Source organism: Macaca mulatta, chromosome 11 (assembly GCF_049350105.2).
Source record: "Macaca mulatta isolate MMU2019108-1 chromosome 11, T2T-MMU8v2.0, whole genome shotgun sequence".
Lineage (NCBI taxonomy): Eukaryota > Metazoa > Chordata > Mammalia > Primates > Cercopithecidae > Macaca > Macaca mulatta.
The window spans coordinates 124,251,376-124,274,726 of NC_133416.1; the positions used below are offsets into that span (position 1 = coordinate 124,251,376).

A 23,351-nucleotide genomic window follows, 5' to 3' on the forward strand; every position below is an offset into this window, starting at 1 on the left:
GCAGCCCAGTAAATGGTTAAGAATGGAAGCATCTTGGATCCCAGTGATACATTCTTCATCCAGGAAGACAGACTAAGCGTAGATGCTGTATGTGTGGTGTCCTGTCATCCCACTGTGAAAAGGCCTCCCCTTATGCTGCAGACTTGGTGTGCAGTTTGGTTGGGGCATCTCCATTGTGTCCTAGCTGGAAGATGTGTCATGATATAACTCCTGAGTTTTGTCTTCCAGCTCAGGAGGGAAGGAGCAGGAATTGGTTTCCTAAGGCAGTTTCCTTTCTTGTGTTCTAAAAAAACTTTCTTTTCCCATCCCTGGTGAGCTCATTTGTTGAGAGAGGAGAGACCATTTGCTTTCTAATTTTTCATCTGGTGTGCTTTCAAGTTTGTGTTATCTCATTTATTTTTAGAGCTCTCAGTATAGAGAGGTGATAGTTATATTCAGTACTAGTCTGGTTTAAATTTTTCATACTTTTTATAAATGTTTTATCAGGTAGGTCCTTTTTCTCTTTGACTTATCTGAATGGATTTATTCCTGTAGTAATACAGTTGTAATGGATACATTTGAGAAACTACCTAAAGGGGCAGTTTCCCAGCACAAGGATCCTTCAGATACGGATGTAAGGCAGTGGGGTTTTTTTGATTCCTCTCAAAATTTCCAACCCAACTGAAAGCATTCACTGTAAGAATCAGCTGATTAATACATTAATTTTATGAAAAATCCTTGGTTAAAAATGTACAGTCCCTGGCTGGGCACGGTGGCTCACATCTATAATCCCAGCACTCTGGGAGGCCAAGTCAGGAGGATGGCTTGAGGCTGGGAGTTTGAAAACAGCCTGGACAACATAGCAAGACCCTGTCTCTACAGAAAAAAAAAAAAAAAAGTATAGTCCCTCAAATGACTTGTAAGCTGGTATTTTCGTTGGTGTTTTAAAATTAGGAGTGGAAATAAATTTGCTACAAGAATGTTTCTAAATGTCTCTTTGGAAGCTGACAGTAGCATTTAGTCATCCAAATATGTTGTGAGCACAGCACCAACCTTCCAAACACTTGTGTGGGTGAATGGCTACTTGTTAGTAGTGTTGGTAATAACTTTGTGTTGAGATGTTTCTCCAACAGGAATGCCACCCACTCAAAAGTAAGAGGAACACCAAGCTTTATCTATGTAACTTTGCTTATTTTTACAGAGATGAGACTTTCCATCCCATTGCGCTTAATGGATTTTCTGCTTCCTCAGAAAAACTTGCATTTTTAAGAAACGTAATTGTCATATAACAGCTCTACGTGAATTAAGTCATGTCATGGGTAACTCTGTGAGATTTTAGTATCCTCCTGCTGTGCTCTAATGTGATGTCATAATTCCCAAATAGTCTCATGTGCGAGGCTTGGTGTCACTTTGCTTGTGAATACCATGCTTGGCCATCTCTTTGCTTCAGCCTGGCGGCAGCGTCTATCCCAGCACATTTTATTAGGCTGGTGTGAGACTATTAGCAGTGGAGTTTGCCTGGAGCTATATCCACACTAGGGTTTGTATCTGTGCCTCTGGCCTGTATATCTAGGATTCAGATGAAGGTTTTATGAGACAGAGCATTTGGTTTATATTTGTTTGTACCTGATACAAAACTGGGGTTTAGCTATAGTCCATTATTGATTAACTGTGATAAAAGCAGACAGTGAAGTCCAAATGTTGAAACTGACTTTTAGTCAGAAACTTAAAGCTCCCTAACCTGTTGAAGTATTCCAGAGGTGTTATTTTTGTTTAGTTGGAGAATATTCTCACACCGTATGATGCCTACATTAGCATGTTATAGGCACCTCAGCTGCATGCGCATAGAGTAATAATGGCTCAAATCCACCCGTTCCTATATCTGGCTAGCCAACCCATTGTGTATTCATCACAAATACTGAGCACCAGTAGTGTTCCTGGCATTGGCACGTTAAAACAGCATTACACACAGATTTCAGCAAACTGGTGCTTGTCAAGGAACCTAGCTCTGTTAATAAACATAGTTTTCTAAGAAAACAAAGCCGAGTAATTTAGCAAAAGCTTATCTGTTTAATCTTTTTTTTAAAAAAAGTCTTCGAATGTAGCTGGCTGATCAGTCACCTCCAGCTTGGGTAGGAAGGGATCAGACAGTCTGGGCCCTGCAACATCTTGATTTGCCTGTTGGACAGGGGCTCCCAGACTTGGGTTTCAGGCGTCAAAGTTAGGGCCCACACCTGGGTTTGCCAGCAGTGTTATAGGCCACGTAGTCATAGAAAAAATAGCAACTATGTATTTTTGCCCTTTTTTGGAAGATTAGAGTCTTTTTTTAAATTAAAATCGTTTTATTTCAATAGCTTTAGGGGGGTAAAAAGGGTTTTTGGTTACATGGATGAACTGCATAGTGGTGAAGCTTGGGCTTTTAGTGTACCTGTCACCCAAATAGTACACATTGAACCCAGTACCCTTCTGAGTCTCCAGGGTCCTCCTGTGCCACTCTATGCCTCTGCATACCCGTAGCTTAGCTCCCACTTATAAGTGAGAACGTGCGATATTTAGTTTTCCATTCTTGAGTTACTTCACTTAGGATAATGGCCTCCAGTTCCACCCAACTTGCTACAAAGGACATTATTTCATTCCTTTTTATGGTTGAGTATTATTCCATGGGGGGTGTGTGTGTGTGTGTGTGTGTGTGTGTGTGGTGTGTGTGTGACATTTTCTGTATCTACTTATTGGTTGATGGGCACTTAGGTTGGCTTCATATCTTTGCAATTGTGATTTCTGCTGCAATAAACATTTGTGTGCAGGTGTCTTTTTTTATACAGTGACTTGTTTTCCTTTGGGTAAATATCCAGTAGTGGGATTGCTGGATCAAATGGCAGATCTGCTTTTAGTTATCTGAGAAATCTCCATACTGTTTTCCATAGAGATTGTGCTAGTTTACATTTCCACCAGCAGTGTATAAGCATTCCCATTTCACAACATCCACACCAACATCTATTGATTTTTCACTTTTTTTTTTTTTTTTTGAGATGACGTCTTGCTCTGTCGCCCGGGCTGGATTGCAGTGGTGTGATCTCGGCTCACTGCAACCTCCACTGATCAGGTTCAAGCAATTCTCCAGCCTTAGCCTCCCGAGTAGCTGGGATTACAGGCGTGTGCCACCACACCTGGCTAGTTTTTGTAGTTTTAGTAGAGACGAAGTTTCACCATGTTGGCCAGGCTGGTCTCAAACTCCTGACCTCGTGGTCTTCCTGCCTTGGCTTCCCAAAGTGCTGGGATTACAGGCATGGGCCGCTGCACCCGGTCTGTTTTTTGACTTTTTAATAATGGCCTTTCTGGCTGGGATGAGGCGGCATCTCATTGTGGTTTTAATTTGCATTTCCCTGATGATTAGTGATGTTAAGCATTGTTTCTTATGTTTGTTGGCAATTTGTATATATTCTTTTGAGAAATATCTGTTCATGTTATTTGCCCATTTTTTAATGGGATTATTTGTTTTGGCTTTTTTTTTCTGCTGATTTATTTGAGTTCCTAGTAGATTGTGGATATTAGTCCTTTGTTGGATATATAGTTTGCAAATATTTTCTCCCATTCTGTGGGTTGTCTGTTTACTCTGTTGATTATTTCTTTTCCTGTGCAGAAGCTTTTTAGTTTAATTAGCTGCCATTTATTTGTTTTTGTTACATTTGCTTTTGGGATTTTAGACATAAATTATTTGCCTAGGCCAATGTCCAGAAGAGTCTTTCCTAAGTTCTCTTCTAGAATTTTTATGGTTTCAAATCTTAGATTTAAGTCTTTAATCCATCTTGGTTAATTTTATATATGGAGAGACAGGGATCCAGTTTTATTTTTCTACATGTGGTTATCCAATTTTCCCAGTACCATTTATTGAATTGGGTATCCTTTCCTCAGTGTATGTTTAAAAACAATCCTAAAATTAATATGGAACCAAAAAGAGCCCAAATAGCCAAAGCAACCCTAAGCAAAAGGAACAACTCTAGAGGCATCCCATTACCCAACTTCAAATTATACTACAAGGCTATAGTAATCAAAACAGCATGGTATTGGTGGTAAAAGTAGATACTTACTGGTACTGGTATAAAAGTACATACTGGTACTGGTAGAAAAGTAGATGGTACTGGTGTAAAAGCAGATACATAGTGGTACAGGTGTAAAAGCAGATACATAGACCAATGGAATAGTACTGGTGTAAAAGTATGGTACTGGTGTAAAAGTAGATACGTAGACCAATGGAACAGAAAAGAGAACACAGATTTTTAAACATCTATAGAAATGTATTTTTTGACTGGGTAATGCATTCACCTAATTCATGAATCAAAAGATAGGAAGGGTGTGTGGTGGGAGGACTCCTTCCCACTCCCTTCAACCTGCCACCCAATTTCTCTATCTGGAGCCAAACCAACGTTGCCAGTTTTTTGTGCATTCTTCCTGAGATAGTTTATGCACTTATAATCAAATTACCATACGTGGTCTCAACCCCACTTTAAACAATGAAAATAGTAAAGTGCTATATTTTTGTCTGCAGCTTGCTTTTTCCTGCAACAGAATCTCTTGGAGATCATTTCTATGATATAACAAAGAACTTATTCGTGTTTTGGTTTTGATTTTTGTGACTTTATGATATTATACTTTGTGGATGTGCTTTAATTAATTTGCTAGCTCCCTATGGATGGATGATCGATTGCTCCTGCTGTTTTGCTATTGTAAACAACACTTGGTCCACATGAACGTATTTGTAGGATCAGTTCCTCCAAGTAGACTTGCTGGGTCAAAGGGACATGTGCCTCCATGATTTTGATAGACATTGCCCTCCACAGAAGTTGTACCTTGGGCAGTGGTGGATGGCAGGGCATCCCCTTCCCCTAGTGGCTCTTGGACGGCTTTTCTCCGATAGGCTTTACAGAAAGATCACAATAAGATGAGGCCGGGGGGATATACAGAGATCTGACTGGTCCTGCCCTTCATTTAAATTATTTTTCAACTCTCTGCTTTTAGAGTGAATGACTAGAACACACCACTTCACCTAGAATCAGTGTAGCGTGACTGATAGCCCTATCTGGCCAGTGTCATGGTGGCAAGAAAGAGCTGCAGCATACACGGATATGCTCCCCTTCTGGGCTTTTTTAGGACCCATTTGAGAAAGAGCCCACAATTATTTTAATCTGACCTGCCTCTTTTCTCTTCTGTAAAATGAGGAGGGTTGAACACGTGACCTTTGGGCTCCTGTCCCGAACCACATTCCTGGATTCTTTAAGCCATGTAGGTGCTTTAAACCTTTTGGCTGTGGAGTTGTGTTGAGCCAATCCACTGGAAGATGCTGAGTTGCTGAGGGCTTCTGAAACGGGCCGAGGAATCCATTATTCTATTACTTCTTCTCTAAGTGTCACCCAAGAGTTCCTAACAGCTGTGCCTATTGCCAGCAGAAAGTATTGGGCAGGAAATGTTTGATATTTTTTTCATCAGTTCCTACGTCTTGCCTCGTAAGCTGTACATAGGAAGAAGGCTGCTTGACAGTTTTTTACTTTTGGATAAAAATGGATTCTTAAGTTCTGATGTTGCATTCTTGGGTTCTCAGACTTCAGTGACATACAGGACCTCATAGGTAGTCACTGTTAAGTGGCATATGATTGTAAAAGAAAACAAACGTAAAAGTAATTCCTCTGGCCTCATCTCTTATGCTGTGGTGCAAAAATCAGTGTGAACTCTGTTAATGTAGCCTTCATGCCCAGGCAGCCCTTTAAAATCAGTTTTTATGTCTCATAGTTCCTGAATCTATCAAAAATACTTTCATCCATGAACACATATTTATGACACCATATAATCTTTATTAATTCTTTTGCTGCCTGAATTAAATTCTGCTCTCAGAGGTGGAGGGTTAGAAGACCGAATTGCCTTGTTTAAGAGCATTAGGTTGATGACGAGCCTCAGGCCTCATAAAGGAAGAGAGAGATCCACTTAGGGCTCTTAGCATCATTCTATGTATTTGGACATATTTCCTAATTTAGGTCTGAAGTACTTGGCATTTGATGGCAGATTGTATTAAGCGGCACACGGCGTGCATCCTAATCAGGGAGCTGTGAGTGAAGTAATCCAGGAGGCTGGAATGCGCGTGACAAGGACGCTTGCTTGGCGCTGCTGCCTCTGCTTACATCACGCTGGAAAATCATCGCTAACGTCTCTTATGATAATTATTCCCCATACACAGACGTGAAGAGACTCTGGATTGGTTGCTCGCACTCATCACGAGTTGAAATATCTGTCTGGGAGAGCCTTTGGAATCAGCAATGCAGTGCGCATAGATTGTGGCCACATTCTCCCATACCTCCACCCAAACAGGAAATCCATCTTTCCTTTTGTTTGAGATTCTAGTTCGGAGAAGAAAAAAAACTTGGTATTTTACAAGCAGAATGAAAATGAAATTAGATATTTACTTTGTGAACTTTCCATTTAAATATTTTAAAATAAAAAAATTGAAAGTTCACAAAGTAAATGTCTAATTTCATTTTCATTTTTACCTTAACATTTAACATTTTTAATGTTTATCTGCTTCCTGGGGAAGTGTAGAGAGAGAACTCGTGGAGACCAGCTTTCTGGGCTGTTGAGTGATGCTGACTCCCAAAGGGTCCATTGTTGTCGTGAAGGTTGCCGTCATTGTTAATGAATGCTTATTGAACACATGCTGCGTGTGCAATATCTGATTGGCACTGGCAACAGAGAGATGAGTCAAATATCACATCTGCCTCGGGGATTATAGCCTTGTGGTCCTTAACAGCGACTTGGCGATGTAAAGGAGACATGTTGAGATGCACACGAGGTCATAAAGAAGACCTTCATGATGAACGTGGTGAATTCCAGACTGACAGAAAAACATATAGATAAATAAATGAGGAATGAACATTCAAATGCATTTTGTACTGTTTAATATTAAAATGGTATCCATAGTTGATATAATTGTAGTATATGGTTAATAATAAATAATAAATACAATTCTTCTCATTTGTGAAAACACTAAAGCACCTCCACAGAGCCGTAGAGTTTCTCAAGACAGAGCGAGAAACCTCTGGCTTAGAGGCCTTTGAGGACTGGACCATCTCCGATACTCTGTACAACTGATGGGTTTTTCTGTGAAAAGTGTCTTTTGGAATATTGCTTATTACAGAAGCTATGATCTTTAGGATCTCTAGGGATCCTGGAAGAGAGTGATAAAGTTATAGAATGTAAATATAGGGGAAAGTTCCTTTCAGCTACTGTCAGGGTAGCAGCTGCATCACCACTGAGACTGAGCAAGGGTTCTGCAGTCAGGTAAGCCTTAGGCAAGTGACTTGCCTTGGCGTCCCCATGTGGATACTGGAGCTAATACCCAAGAAAGAGGTAATGTGCTTTGTATGTGGCTGGTGCTCAGCACTTGTTAGGTTCCTCCTTCACCAGCCATCCCCAGCAGCTTTGGGGTCAGGCTGGAGTTCATCAGGCAAAGCCTGGGAGAGAGCAGTCCAGGCAGAGGCAGCAGGGCCTGTGGAAGGCGGTCCCACCAGCTGAAGCAGTGCCGGGTATATTCAGGCCTGCAGGAGCCCTGCTGAAGCCATACCTGTAGGGATAGCGGCCCATGCTTCTTCACAGGATTCACTTTCGCAAGAAATTTGTTGTTGTTTTGTTTTTTCGAGAGACAGAGTCTCGTTCTGTCACCCAGGCCAGAGTGCAGTGGCGCCATCTTGGCTCACTACAACCTCCGCCTCCCAGGTTCAAGCAATTCTCCTGCCTTAGCTTCCCTAGTAGCTGGGACTACAGGTGTGTGCCACCATGCCCAGCTAATTTTTATATTTTTTAGTAGTGACAGGGTTTCACTACATGTTGGCCAGGCTGGTCTCAAACTCCTGACCTCAGGTGCTCTGCCCTCCTTGGCCTCCCAAAGTGCTGGGATTATAGATGTGAGCTACCGTGCCCAGCCCCCAAGAACTGTTTTAAAAGAATGCATTTATAGTAGAATGAGACAGGTCAATTTAGCTTCCATGCAGAACTAATGCAGTAAGCTAATGTGAATGCTGTCACTTCATATGAAACCCTTCAAGATGTGAAGTCTTATTGGAGAGGGCTGGCACCAAGTCTTAAATGTCTTTTGTCTTTATTCACACTTGCCTAGTTCCTGTATGCCAATAACATCTACCATTTTCTAATTTTTAAAGGAATTATTCAGTCTTCTTGAGACTGAGCAAGTTTACAGAACCATTTAGATTGAAGAATATGATGTTCATTGCCTTTCTTCTCTTTTGGCTTTCAAATTAAGCTTAGAATGTTATTTAGAGCCTGGTTTTTCTTCCCTGATGATTGATGTGGAATTTACTTCCTGGTTTACCATCCTACACCATAGAAGAGAAGGAACTTAGTGCTAACTCTGTTTATTTCACCTTCACAGATGGGTATGGCTTTGGTTTGTTTGTGCCAGATGAGCCTGGGAGTAAATACTGCCCAGGCATTGTTAGTGTTAAAAATCAGCTCGTTCTCCAGTTCATGGGGAGCTAAGGGAGCCCTGTTGGAAATGTTTGCCTTTGTTCCAGAGGTGAAAACACGAGTGCTGCAGAAGAGGCTGTGTGCTTCCCCTGCGTGTCCAGACCGTTGAGACTGATGTTGGTTTGGGTCAGAGTAGGAGCAAGAGGGCACTCAGCAAATGGCCTATGTGAGTTGAATTTCTGAGTATTTAAAACATTTTACTGTTTTCAAAATACACATCGTGGTTTAGACTCACAAAATATTACCAAGTAGAGAACTTTAACTTTTTATTCAGCACATAGATGACTATGATTTATTAATTTCCTCCGCACTTCAGTCTTCTATAAGGCACTGTGTTAGAGAGAGGGTTTGTAATTAACTTATCAATTATTGAGTTGCAGATGAATCCTTCTAATGGACGCAAAGTTACTCTTTAAAGCATTCCCTCAGTGTGTTATTAATTTACAGGGTAAATCCCCTTTGTAGAGAGCAAAGGAAAACTCCTGCTCAGCCCACATCTGAGCGGTCACATCCCAAACTAAGGGACTCGGGAGGAGCCATGAGGCTGAAGGTGCATTAAAATGAGGAAGCGGGCTATGTCCAGGGAGCTGCTCTGCCAGACCTGGCTTCCAGCCTCAGCTTGCCTCTGCTCAGAACTGTGCCAGGGACGTGGGATGACCAACTGGCCCCAAACTGAATTCCTCATCCAGATTTCTTTGGGTCTTTGCAGGGTTAGGCCATCTGGCCCAGGTGGCTTCTTTGCACTGTGCTGTTTCCTTGGGTTGTGAACTCTTAACTGTGATCTCAAGATCATTGTAAGTTTTAAAAGTATGTTGAAAATGACATGAAAATAATGCCTCCCCGAGCGCATTTCCCCTTCCTGGCTTGCGCCTGCCCTTTCCCCACCTTTATACTCTTGTGGCACCTGTCCACCTGTCAGTGCCCCTCCTCACGGTCCACTTCAGGTTTTCTCAGAGCACTGGCTGCATGGCGAGGAGTATGGGTAAGGCCCCGGTGCCTGTCTTCAGCCTGGCCTTCTGGACTGTGGGGAGTTGGGCCCCATCTTAGCTCCCAGCTGTCTAGTCCTGTGCTTCCAGAATGAGCCCCTTGCTCCAGCCAGACCTCCAGCCAGGCTAGCACCATCCTGAATGTGCCACATTCATTCCTGACCAGGGACTGGCACTAGCATCCCCTCTTCCTCTCCTGTCCCGCCATGTCCTTTTGAAAGAGTCCTACTTACCAGAAGCAGCCTTACCAACTATCTGCCTCTCATTGAGCATCAGAGCTCTGGCCCTGAGCTTGTACAGAACACGGGATCTGCAGCTCATATTTTCATACCAGCACCGCCCAGCACTATTGCTTCCCCAGACTGGCAGCAATTTGGAAGCAGGAAGTAAGAATTGATAGCTGGATAATACTTACCACTGTCATGGCTGAAGGTCTTTGTTAGCCTGAAAGGCAGTATAGGTAAGCACAGGGGTTCTCACATGCCAGCATGCTTCAGAATCTACAGGAGACCTGATGAAACCACTGATCACTGGCCCCACCCCCAGAGCTTCTGACTCAGTGGGTCCAGGGTGGGGCCTGAGAATTTGCATGTCTAACAAGTGCCCAGGGCAGTGGAGGCTGCTAGTCCTGGGACCATACTTTGAGCACCCTGGGGTAGAGGTTTAAAGAGCATGAGCTTTGAGCCCACCCATCCAGGTTTGAATCCTCGTGCCAAAACTTCCTAACTGGGCAAGAGGTTTGAGCCCTCTGGGGCCCCATATTCTCCCGTGTAAAGGGAGTAAAATCATGGTACCTACCTTACAGCATTGTGGGGGTCAGGTGAGATAACACATCATAGCAGTGTTTTGCATGTAAGAGAATATTATAAATATTAGCTATTATTAATTATTTTGGCAGGACAGGAAAGACATTGTGATATGGTCGCAAAGTGGCATAGGAATAACATGAGCTGGGCTCTACCTAGTGCCACCTCAGCTCCTTTTGTTGCCCATGTAATTCGGGGCCAGCTACTCAAAATGATTTAAGCTTCAGTTTCTTGATGCACAAAATGTAGGCAGGAGTATTTGTCTTCTCTCCCTCTGGGTGGTTGTGAGTTTCAAATGGAAGGATGTTCTGAAGGGATTTGTGTGAAAGGCATGTCCTGGGTATTATGAAGAGCTCATATGTGTAGTGTTGGTTTATGTGCAGAATGCTGCTAAACACATGTCTCTGCCACACCTCATGCACCGTGTAGAGTGAGTAGAGGTGGTTTATGCCTTAGGTGGCTGGGAGGAGCCCCTGGGTGGACCTGCTGCCCTCTGCCAAAGGACCTGATTATTCACTGTGGCTTCCCAGTCTCCCCCTGGGGCTATTTGTTTCAGTGATCTGATTTTAGCTGCCTGCCTGCCTTCTTCTAGAAGCTTTTGTCCAGTCTAACTTGGGGCCAAACTAGAAGTTGCCAGGCTACTCAAAAGAAAATCGATAACCAAGCTAGTGTAATATACTGAATTTCATGTACAATGTTCACTAAGTCCTGTTGGCATACAGATACTTGTACATTATGAGCATCTCATGGTAACATTTTCATTTTCAAAATAGTACGCAAGTTGCCTTTAATTTTAAAGAGTTCACTTCATAGTTTGCAGCCTCAGTTTTCACTCTGTAAGATAGATATAATAACTTTCTCTTGGTGATTCTTTCCATGTGGTCAGTGTTCATGGCATTTTAACGCTGCCCATGCTCTCTGTGGGGATGAGGCCTGTTGGGAGAATGAAGGAGGGTGTGAGGATTTTTAGCTCTCAGTCGTACATTTGCACGATGGTTATCATCTCTTCACTGGACTCACTGCTCTGACATGAATATTCCCTGTTCGTGTTATGTGAGTATTAAACAGGTCTTCCTAATCACACTTCTTACCCTTACACCAGCACTGAGATGAAAATGATCCCAAAGCAAAGAGAAAGCCGTATTCTGCTCACTCCACAAAGTAGACCTGGCCTTTCTTTATTATTCCCAGCGCCTACAGACGTGCTGAGAGAGAGAGATTGGCTGGTTTGGATGGTTTTTGCCTGCATTTGTACCCGAGTGTACTCTTGCTCTGTGGGTTCCTTTCAGGCTTAGGTCACAATAGGTGTTGGTTTGGCCTCGCTCCGGTCCTTTGTAGACATCTGCCCACATCACAAAGCCCCCACGTTTGGCACAGCCCGCAGCAATTGGCACTGCCTGCCCGGGAAGAGTCCAGTCCTGGAACAGCGGGGGTTGCAGGTGCATTGGCACGTGGTGGTAGGGAGCGCACACAGGCCTTGCCTACCCAGCGCCTGGCGACGCTCAGCAACACCGTCCCATCCCTGAAATATCTTGGCCTCGTGGGCTTGTCACTCCAATTAAAACTTAAACATGAAAGCGGCTCAGGCTGCTTCTCCCTTTGTGCTGAATTTGAGCATGGACGGTGCCAGAAGCATGTCATGGAGACTGTTAAGGGGTGCCATGTTGCAGGGAACGTCAGGAGTGTCAGGGATCCATTTCTTCAAGATTAGCATCTTGGTTGCTGCTGCAAAGTGCACCTGAAAGGCAAGTTTCTGTTTGCCAACAGAAAGTCACCTTTGGGATGGTGGTGAAAGTCATTTTCCACATGTTCACAGATACGGCCGTGTTACCAAGCCTCACGCTATGACTTATCTCTGGCAAGGACTTACAAAATAGTCTCTCTGGCTGATTGTCAAAAATGACATCATATTGGAGTAAACTGCTTTTAAATCAGACATCCATTATTCATGTATATTAACTGCTTTTTTATTTTTTTATTGGCTGTTTTGTGTATGATTTACTCTTTTCTCACTGGCTCACCCTCTCTCCCCAGTTGTCTTTCTCATCCCTGTTTTTTTAAGGTCTTAGCTCATCTGTGAATTTATAGAGACTGTTCATCTAGCTTTGTGCATGAACATTGATATGCACACCTTGCATTTTTTGTAGTTCAATTCCACATTTCCGTGGATCTTACTTTCGTTGGGTCAGAATAGCAACGTGGGTCGTTTACATGAGTAAATTCTACCATGAAGATGTTTAGGACTTTTTCTTTTGTATCTTTTGTTTTTTAAAAAGGAGCATCACTAGTCTTGTACTAGAAGATCTGTACTGAATAAAAGTGTTACCTGGCACTTAGCAAACAGCTATATACATTGCAGTTGGTGGACAGCAGATAGACTTTGTGTGTCCATTTCTATTTGTGAAGCCTGTCTTTACTGTAAGGCCAGCATAGCAGTCGCCTGGAAGAGGTAGATACACGCAGACATGTGCAGTGTGTATTCATCTGCTCATTCTTTCATCAAGTGTATACTGAACCCCTCCTATGTGCCGAACATTGCACAGGTATCCAAAGGAGCTTCTGTTCCTTGCACACAGGGGTGGGGTCGCACCCTGCGCATCTGGCATCTTGGTGGTTATGGTACTTTTTCCTGATTCATGGCATTTGACTGGTTGGAATAAAGACTGGGTACAGATTATTCTGTGTATTTAACCCCCAAATCAGCACTGTTGTTTTTGCAGACAGCATCTGCATTCTTTTATGCCCATTACTTGAATCTTTGTTGACCCAGACCCTCCTTCTGGAATGATTTTCTGTCTCCTAAAAGTGCATTCTTTAGAAGTTTCTTTCGTAAGGACTTGGTCACAAGTGTTTTCTGTGTTTCTTTCTTACGGCATCTTCATTACATCCTTATCCTTGAAAGGTAGTTTTGCTAGTCTTCTACAGTTCTAGCTCAACAGTTATTTTCGCTCAGCCTTTGAGGATGTGACTGGTTTGCCTTCCACTGACACTCCTGAGTTGGCTGTCAGTCTGTCATTCTCTTTTAGGACTTTCTCTCCTTTTGACTGCTTGTAAGATCTTCTCCTTGTCTTTAATTTTCTGTGGTTTCATGCCAGTGTCTCTTTGTGTGGATTTATTTATTTTTATCCTGTCTGGGATTTCTTGTGTGTCCCTCCTTTCAGTTGTAGAGAATTCTCGGTCCTTATCTTATTGGAAATGTATCGCGATGCTCTGCGTGGAGCTCAGGGGAGGTGTGCATGAAGGCAGCTTCTCCCCTCCTTCGTGCTGCTCACTGCCCATTCAGATTTCCCATCTCTCTCTATGTTGCATTCCGCATAATTCCTTAACTCTGTATTCCAGTCCACAGTTTCTCTCTCGGACTTATTTCTTGCTTATCTCATCCATTGACTTTTTAATTTCTAGAAATTCTCTGCTTTATTTTTCAAATCTGCTTAATCCGATTTCCTACTTTTTATCCTCTCCCTCTTTAATCTGTCAACATTTTCAGCATGCTTATTTTGTATTCTTTATTTGATCTTGCTTGGAAGTCTAATTCTCCTTGTTTTTCTGTCTCACATATGATAAATCATTTCTTGCTGTATTTGGATTTGTTTTTTAATTGTGAGCTAATACTCAGTTGATCTTGATTTGTAGGTTTCTTAAAGGGGCCTGAGTTGAGATTGTTTCCCTCCTGAGAAGATTCTGCCGAGGTACCAGGAGGTATGTTACCAACCCGAAAATACTTTATTAGGCTTGGGTTCTTTTAGCCGTGCAGGTGGTGTAAACTCAAACCCAGAACTTGTGTGGCGGCAGACATGTGACTGCAGACTGTTTTCCACCCTGAACTGAACCTGAGGCAGAGAAGTTTCTGGGTAAGCTATCTGCACCAATAGATATTTTCCCCCTCTTGCTCGCTTTTTACTGAATGTATGTAGCCCTGCAGGGACCCGACTGTAGGTTCTACTCCATGCTGGGCAGACACTTGGTCTCCTGTTTCCCCAGCTCTCCAGGCTCCTGACACTGGAGGGGGAGCCCAAACTAGCCCCTGGCTTGAATGCTCTCTTACCTTCCTGGGTTTCGTGCTCTCTTCATTTTGGGCTCCTGTGGATTTCTCTGATTGCTTATTAAACAGAATGTCTGAAGGACTGTTTGATGTTAGGCTGAGTCTTATCCAGCATGGTCACTGTAAATGGCAGGGTTTTCCAGACATTCTTGTCTGCCATGTTGTCAGAGGTGGGACTGTCAGACTGGAATCAGTTGGGGCACTCTGGCATCTGGATAGTATGAAGAGATCTTTGTGGAACCATCTTCTGTTCTGGGTAGGATGGAGCAGCTTCTTTTACATACCAGCAGCAAGATCCAGGAGTGGAGGAAGGTGTTACGCACTAAAAGCAACATCTGAGTATCTTCGGGGTCTGAGGCTATGGGAAGCTCTGGATTTGCCTGGCATTGTGTACCAGTCAGTGAGCCTCCAAACACAAACGCAGGCACTTAGTGAGATGCGGGAATGTGTAACTGACACTATACCTGGGATGTGCTGCCCTTTAATAATTGCCACATGAGTGAATGAATGATAGGACATCTCTGCCCCCAGGAACCTTAGAGTTGAAGCCTAGGAGAGTGTTACAGTGTTTGGTGGGATGCGGTGTGGTGCTTGGTAATAGTGCTGCAGAGCCTCCCCGACCTGCTGGAGTCACTGCCTCCTCCCCTCCAGTATCTGAGAACCGCAGATCTAGGGAAGAGCCGGAAGAAGATAAGACACAGGTCAGGGTGGCCTTGTCAAAACACCATGTGACACGTGCAGACAGCAAGGACTCTCAGCACTGACCAGGGGAGCGGGCACTGTGTGCCGAGGACATCACGGAGAAGCGAGCACAAAGGCAGCGGGAGTGGACAGAAAAGGAGAGAGCAGGCGGTTTAACTGCCTCACTGCCCAGCATCTGGCTTCTGATCACGACTTCCCCGTTCAGAAGAGCCACATATGTGAGGTAGTGATGGAGATAGGTTACTAGGGATCAGAAAGTGTGTAGATGGTGTCATCTCCAGGAAGTGTAGTCGCATCTTCCTCTCTTGCCTCTTCTCTTAGACTCTGCTCAGCCCAGCACAGCACCTCCTAACCTTTGGCTCTCTTTGCCACTTCCCTTTTTTAAATGGCGGCCAACAAATCATCTTCAATTGAAAAAGCTTTTAAAATGCTGTCGTCTTGTAAGGAGGCCTTCCGACTCCTCCTGAGTTCTCTGGACAGACGGTGCTGGGCTTCTGGGGAGCTGAGCCAGCTGCTGGGGTGGTTGTTGTTGGTTTAATGCCTGTAGCAGGTATTTGAGTATGAAGACTCAGTATTTCGATAAAATTAAAACACAGCGCTCCTTTCCTCATTCATCAGTATAGGACCAAAATTCTGGGAGGGTAAGGCTCTATAATCTCTTCACAGTGATTTCAGTATGCAAGTGGTTCATGATTAATTATGAGGGTGACAGCCCCCAATTTAGGAAAAGCTTGCAGTGTTAATCCATTTTTTACTGGGTGAAGGAAGAAGCTGGTCTGCCTTGAACTCACCGCCCCCCCCCCCACCCCCCACAGGGACAAGAGCCATCTCTCAGCTCTTTCCTTCACAGTGCCTGGAAAGCCAGTCCAGGCCACACCTGGATGCTGTGGGGCCTGCCTGCCCATGGCGGTGGCTGATGCCTTCCCGTTGTTGGGCCTGTGGCTGGTGTCTCCTTCCTGACTCTGGACCGCTACCCCTGCTGCTTAAGACACCAGCTGCCAGGACATGGCTAGAAGACGGTCGGTGAGTCTCCTCAGAGAGGCAGCCCCATCTATGGAGGAGCAGGACAGCTGGCGGTCAGGCCCCAGCTGGGGAAGAGGCGGGCTCTGGCAGCTGGCAGCAGGCTGGGACTTCTGCACGCCACCCAGCGCCCCTGCACGTTCATTCCAGGGCCTAGAAGATGATTGATAAATAGCTGTTGGCCGGCTCTTGAATGAATTACAGCATTATTTATTTTATCTAAAAATTAGAAACAATCCACATGGAATTGTGTATCCACAGAGAAATTCTACACAACCATGAAAAAGTACAAGATCTATCTATAGGTGCTGCCACGTAGGGAAAAGGAGTTGTGAAATAATCCCATTTAGGAAAAAAATGTGTATACACACAGAGACAGATGTGCAGAAGAAAAGTCTAGAAGTATATATATCAAACTGTTAAAAGTGGTGATTTCTGAGAGATGAATATACAGAGGGCTACCACTTTCCTTATAGAATTCTGTTATGTTAGAATTTGTTGTAAGATGTATCATATTTGAAATCAGAAAAAGATTTTTAGAAATAGATTTCAGATACATCAGAATCACTGACAAAATTGCAAGTTAAGATTCTAAGACTAGGATTTATGGAAATACTTTAAGGTCTCTAATTTAAAAAAACAGATGAATAGAGAACTTTCTGCTAAAGTTATTTTTAAAGATAGTGCTTGCTTTTCCCCCACTGCCTTCTAGGTCTACCTGGAAGCCAAAGAGGAGGAAAAATTCTCTGTGTCATGCATTTCCTATAGTACCATTGTAAAGCACACAACCAGCCTCAACATGGTTTAGCTGTTTTAGCTAATTCTTACAGAAACATCTAATGCCTGCAAAAATTTGTTCTGTAATCACTGTTCAAGTTCTTCTCTAATATACACCTGGTACTTAAAAGGAACCATCCTCAACATCATCTTTGGCAGCCACATTAGTGCAGAATATTTTCTCTGGGATTTGAGCTGGGGTAGGTTTTTCCAGCATATCTGTACACCTCTGAGAATGAGTCAAGTGGCCATGGGTTGAGACTCACCCAACTAGGGCAATAAAGAGAAAAATTAGTCTAATGCATGGTCTTAACAAGAGGGAGAGTGTGAGCATGAATAATTAATCTCACTAGTCTATGGCAATCAGATAAAATGAAGTCCCATTTGCTCAACCTTATTAAAAGAGAGAGAGTACGTGGGAGGGAGGGAGAAATGGTAAAGGTCGTTAAGGGACTTGTAACATGGAAAGAACTGCCTTTGAGATGGGTAATGTGTTTTCTAATCTCTGTGGTCTTTAACTAAACGTCATGGTAAAGGTACTCTTCAGATAGTTCTGATTCGTTGAATTATTAAACATTTTAGAAAATACTGGACTCTGGACTAACTTAGATGTCTTTATGATGAATTTGCAGAGAGTCTTTTTGGAAAGGGATTACATCTCACTATATCACTAAGAAATAATTTATCCACTTGTCAAAAAAGAACAACTGGAAGACATAAAGACACATGAACCTACTCAGTATCAGATTTCAGTTCTTAGATTTACCATCAACATTTTACTGACTTAAAGGCCTTACCTTCCTGCTACAGAAGTTGAAGTATTTTAAAAACAAGAGAATATTGAGTGCAAATTTTTGAACACTCTTAATGATAAGTAGATGCAGAATACTACTTTTATAATAGAATGTGAGGTTGCTCTTTATATTTTCTCCCTCTAGGTGCTGATTTTATATAATTTTTAGGTTATTCCCTGAAGATAAGAGATTTGGTTATTTCTGTATACTTACTTGGAAGAATAATCTTACTCTTGATGTTTTTAAATTGTTGAAATTTTCTGCGTCAGAAATTTTTCTTTTCAACTGCAATTGTTCTCTGTAGTCTTTATGGATTAAGAGGGCATTTTAAATTTTGAATTTGTCCTTTTTCCTTCTAGATGCTGTTAGCAATAGTTAATATTATAGTGTTGTTTTGACCGTTAGAAACTTCCAAAGATTCACTTGTTAGAAATGTGTGTTGACAGGATTATTTTCAAGGTAGAGAATATTTAATTTATTATTAACTTCTCAATACTAAAGTAAAAATCTGTATCCTGGTAAGTGATAAATGTATAGGTTGACAAGAAGAAATGTACATCATTTCCATGTGTGTGCTGAAAGGATAAATCTTTCTACAAAATATTACTATTAAAACCTTTGGCTGGGGCCAAGTGTGGTGGCTTACGCCTATGATCTCAGCATTTTGGGAGGCTGAGGTGGGAGGATCACTTGAGGTCAGAAGATCGAGACCAGTCTGGCCAACATGGTGAAACCCCGTCTCTACTAAAAATACAAAAATTAGCCAGGCGTGGTGGCGGGCGCCTGTAATCCCAGCTACTCAGGAGGCTGAGGCAAAAGAATCACTTGAACCCAGGAGGCAGAGGTTCACTTGAACCCTGGGTGATAGAGTGAGACTCAGTCTCAAAAACAAAAGCAAAAAAAGACCAAAAACTTTTGGCTGGGTGCAGTGGCTGATGCCTATAATCCCAGCACTTTGGGAGGCCAAGGCAGGAGGATCGCTTGAGCTCAAAAGTTTGAGACCAGGCTGGGCAACATAGTGAGACCCCTTCTCTACTTAAAAAATTTAAAAAAAAAAGAAAGAAAGAAAGATATCAGCAGGCCGTGGTGGCACACACCCATAGCTCCAGCTACTCGGGAGGCTGAGTGGGAGAATTGCCTGAGCTCAGGAATTTGAGGCTACAGTGAGCTATGATGTTGCCACTGCACTCCAGCCTGGATGACAGAGCAAGACCCTGTCCCCCCACCCCCTCAAAAAAACCAAAAACTTTTGAGTTCATTAATTTAGAAATATCAACATGATCACTAGGATAGAAAGTACGCTCAGAACTTGGTGTGTTTGCGTGTGTGTTAATGAGGAGCCTTCTGAATGTGAATCTGGGGCAAGGACTGTGTCCTCAGCACCTACAACAGTGACTGACACATAGCAAGCACTTAATGTTCTTTGAATTAAGTTGAATTGAATTAATACTTTTAAAGCAAAAAACATAAATTTCCCCCCGCTAGAGAGAAGACACGAGGTGTTCTAATACAACAATGCATCGTCTGGAAATCAGGGGTACCTTCTTATTACTTTCATACCCTGTGGAACAGAGCATCCTAAAACTAGCAAGCAGAGAGTGAAGAGAGAGGTGTTTGGAAGTGAGTTTGTGTTTTGGTTTGTAGTTCAGTCCGAAGGAAGCATCCAGTGGCTAACTATACAAGCTTCATCTTCCTGGTCCTTGTACTATTCCTTCTTTTCCCGCCTGTGTTGTAAATTCAGATGAGAACTCATGCTGGCTCATCTGCAAGCTTCCTGATGCCTTGCGAGCTTTCCCATTCATTCCAAATCAGAAGCAGTCAGTGGCCCCATCGTTTCCAGACAGCTTTCTCTTTGTTAAGAAATTAGAATACCTGATTTCCCCGCATTTTCCTTGTGGCCTGAGTGTACCTTGGCCTGAGAAATTCACGGGATTTCCTTCTCTCTCCCTTTGCATTTCTTTTTGGCACTCTAATAGCCATGTCCCTATACTATCAGTAACCTGAAAAAGATCAGGAAATTAAGTGGCAGAACATCTTCACGGGAGCTGAGTGGTAAGGATCATGCCTTCCACGATGGTGAAATGAAAGTGTTTGATGTTGGCCTGGTGTATGGAATTGTGGGCCCACACATTTCTCTTCCTCTCTCAGATCCTGGTATATAGCCTGGAAGCAGGACGCCGCCTCTTGAAGCTGGGTAACGTTCTCCGTGACTTCACATGTGTCAACCTCAGCGACAGCCCTCCCAACCTCATGGTCAGTGGCAACATGGACGGGAGGTACGTGAATTGGAAGGGCATTGCCTTGCAGCCCCACGGCTTCGGCCAAGGCCTGGCCACCCGGCCCCCACTGCGCTGCTCACACTGCCCGGTTCTCATTCAACAGCTCTGCCCACCTGAGTTCAGCCCCGATCCCATAAACACTCTAGACTCGGAGAACAAAGTCCTGTATTAGGTAGTAGTTGGATGTCGCTATGTCTCTGCTTCATTTCTGAAGCACCATGGGAAGGTTTTCTTTTAAGCCATTTGGTGGACGCAGTTGGTAGAAGGTCCAGGGAGACCACTTGGAATATCTTTTGTCCCCCTGCTGCAGAATTTGTTTGGCACTTAAAAGCTCACTTTCTAATATTAAAAACAATAACCTAAGGGATGAATCATGTTCAACAAAATAGGGTTTCCTGCCAAATGATGTCAAGAGTGTATTTCAGAACCTGGTGGTGTCCCTCTGGCGATGGAGGGAAAGGGAGACTTCATGTGAACAGATTCCAGTTTCTATTTAGCTGATTAGCAGCCTTCTCTTTAACGCACTGGCTTAGGGAGTCAGCTTTTCCCGGTACAGGGGCCTGTGCCAGCCGCGGGCACCCCAGGAACCATCAGCAAGAAAGGATTAAAGTGTTTGAAAAGACCCTCTGAGTCCAAATTTTAGGTTTCTCCCCCCTTCCTCTCTCCTTGTTTTTTCTTTTCCTTTTCTTTCCTTTTTTTTTTTTTTTTTTTTTTTGGCCGGTTATCTGCTGTGTCTGATCCAGTGCCCTGAAGAGAGGTAGCATGGCTGAGGGCCAGGGGCGGCTGGTGCCCCCTCCCCTGGGCCCGGCCCCGGGCTGCAGGTGGCGGGCTGCTCGGAGGCGGGTGTCAGATCGTGAGGCGGGTACTCCTCTGTGCCAGATCCCAGGCCTCTGTCCCGCCAGTGCAGCAGCTTGCAAAAATAGTTATTCTGTCAAACAATATTTTCAACTCCCGACTTTCACCCCTAGATACCCGCCCCCAACTTAGAGCAAGGAGATGATGTGAGTATGCTTTATTGGGGAGGAAAATAATCATTTTTCTTCAAGGCCTCCGAAAATGCCCGATGTTCTGGTGCTTGAGAACTGAACTCCTCAGTGTGTCTGGGCACGCACTGGGCTAGCTCTCTTTAGAAACTAGGCTTGATAAGTGGCCCCACATGTGGCATGGCAAAAGAATCAAGTCAGTTTGTAGTTCTAATCCTGCATTTTAGTTTCCAGGTTGAGCTATGCAGAGGCTCCAAGCGCCCCTCCCAGGATCTCCACACACGGGCCTGGCAGCTGCTTGTTTTTGAGGAGAGGCGATGTGGAGGGCTCTTTGGGATGGTGGATGATGCTCAGAGTGTGCTTGCAGTGTGAACATTTGTATCTTCAGCCACAGCTTAGGCTCACCGGAAACGAGAAGGGTGTTGCAGAGAAGAAACCTCTGCTTTCTGCATAATTTCAAAAATATTAAGAAAAAAATTCTACAAAGTTCCAAAAAGCAAAACTTGAATTTGCAGCAAGCCAGGTACTATGTTGAATCATAATGAAGCTATGTGTAGGCATCGTATTAGGTATTATTAGTAATCTAGAGATGGTTTTTATGGGTGTGTGTAGGTTATATGCAAATACCACACCACTTTATATGTAAAGGGGGACTTGAGCATCTGTGGATTTTGGAATTGCAGGGGGTCTTGGAACCAATCCCCTGTGGATACTGAGGGATGACTGTACACACTCAGGAGAGCTGACTTTTCCTCTGGAGCAGGCTGCTTGTTACGTACGCACTGCCAGAGAGGCGTTCCGTGCATAGTGTCGGAGGGCTCTCTGGTCAGTTTGCAGTCCAAATTTGACTGTGTTAAGTCCATTTTATTAGTAAGCCAATGTTACATTTTTTAAAAAATGCTCTGTCTCTGTGGATGAAAAGAACAGACTAGTGACTTAGAGTTGGAGGTGGGGCATCCAAATTGGCATTTAACCAGTGTGAGTCCTAGAGCAGTGCCAGCTGTGTGCCCACTGCTGGTACATTAGCGGCCAGCCATCATATGTGAGAATACTCCCTGAGTCAGGTTGCTGGGTCAGCAGCTTAGAATTTAGGGGTTTAAAATCTGTTGTTTTAATAAAAATTGCACATCTAGGAAAAAGGAATGAGGAAGCTAGACTAAGTGTGGTAGAGGGAAATCTTGCTTTTTTCCCCCAGAGGCTTAATAGCTATGAATAAGATCTTATTAGAGATGCCGGCCCAGGCTTGTATAGCTTATGTTTTACGTTAAAAGTGGGAGTAAGGGGTCAAATATTATGAAGAGAACTATGTCCTTGGCTGTCACTTACTGACTGATGCAATTTTTTACAAACCCTAGAACCTTCCTATTTTATTTTAAAAACTTAATTCCCACTGCATTCTCTTAGTGCTTTATAAATAACTTGGGAATGAGATGGACTCTAAAGGTACATAAAACTGCCCCAGATTAAGACAAAAATATATTTTCATTAAAGTAAGGAATCAGTTTTAAGTCGTTTGCAAACATGGGTGGGATTTTGCAAGGAGTTTTATTTTGGGGGTGTGGGGGGACAGTGGACTTAAATTAAAAATGAAAAAGTATCTGTCCTATCACTCAAGAAAAGCCAGACACTTGAGGTCAGGAGTTCAAGGCCAGCCTGGCCAGATGGTGAAACCCCATCTCTACTAAAATACAAAAATTAGCCACACATCGTGGCTCATGCCTGTAGTCTCAGCTACTCGGGAGGCTGAGGCAGGAGAATCGCTTGAACCCAGGAGGCAGAGATTGTAGTGAGCCAAGATCACACCACTGCACTCCAGCCTGGGCGACAGAGTGAGACTCCATCTCAAAAGATAAAGAAAAACTAAAAAATAAACAGAGTCTGATGAAGAGCAAGAGAAAGATTGGGGTGGAAACTGAGTTAATGTTAGAGTATGCTTTTCCCTTGCTGGGAGGGAAGGCTTGTAAAGATGGGAGCGGAGAGAAAAGTGAGATTGTGCATAAGAGTTTTATCAGTGTAGATCAGTGAGTTTTTCTGAATGCATATTTTGTCTCTTCTTGCTAAGACTAAAAAGAAAGAGCAATGAGTAATGGTACGGGGGGAGTGATGCACATTGGCATTAGGACTGGCTGCTCGTGTCCATTCCACTTACCACACACTCTCTGGTGTTTGGCGGGTGCTAGCACAGTATATTTTCTATTTATTCTAAGATATATGTTTAAAAAAAAAACATTTTCACATCTATGAAATCAGAATGGACTTTTACAATAGCATCATAAAATGGCAGCATTTTTAAAAGTTACACAAAGTAATGATGCTTCTTGGAATCAGTGGCGTTTTCAATGAAATGAAAGTATATATTCACTGAAGGCAACAATGAATTAATAGCTTAGGAATTCACATTTATGAGAAACTTGAATGAGTCACTTAAGGAAAAGTCTGCAGGAAGTAATCACTTGA

The 23,351-nt window shown here is 43.3% G+C and overlaps 1 protein-coding gene and 2 long non-coding RNA genes across 11 annotated transcripts in view; all 3 read left to right on the forward strand.

Moving 5' to 3' along the window:
• FBXW8 (F-box and WD repeat domain containing 8) overlaps positions 1-23,351 on the forward strand; it is a 115,642-nt gene that overhangs the window by 74,139 nt on the left and 18,152 nt on the right. For all 9 annotated transcript variants that reach the window (XR_013401515.1, XR_013401516.1, XR_013401517.1 and 6 more), the window contains one exon: positions 19,781-19,908. Coding sequence is in view for 5 of the 9 variants with exons in the window: in XM_077955343.1 (XP_077811469.1) it covers positions 19,781-19,908 (128 nt within the window). In the remaining 4 variants the exon portion in view is untranslated. The remainder of the gene's footprint in view (positions 1-19,780; positions 19,909-23,351) is intronic.
• On the forward strand, positions 1,736-18,701 carry LOC144333128 (uncharacterized). Its single transcript, XR_013401524.1, has 2 exons — positions 1,736-2,933; positions 18,428-18,701. It is a non-coding gene; the product is annotated as an uncharacterized LOC144333128 (long non-coding RNA).
• LOC144333129 (uncharacterized) lies at positions 8,551-13,998 on the forward strand. The gene is made up of 3 exons (XR_013401525.1): positions 8,551-8,671; positions 9,215-9,299; positions 13,931-13,998. It is a non-coding gene; the product is annotated as an uncharacterized LOC144333129 (long non-coding RNA).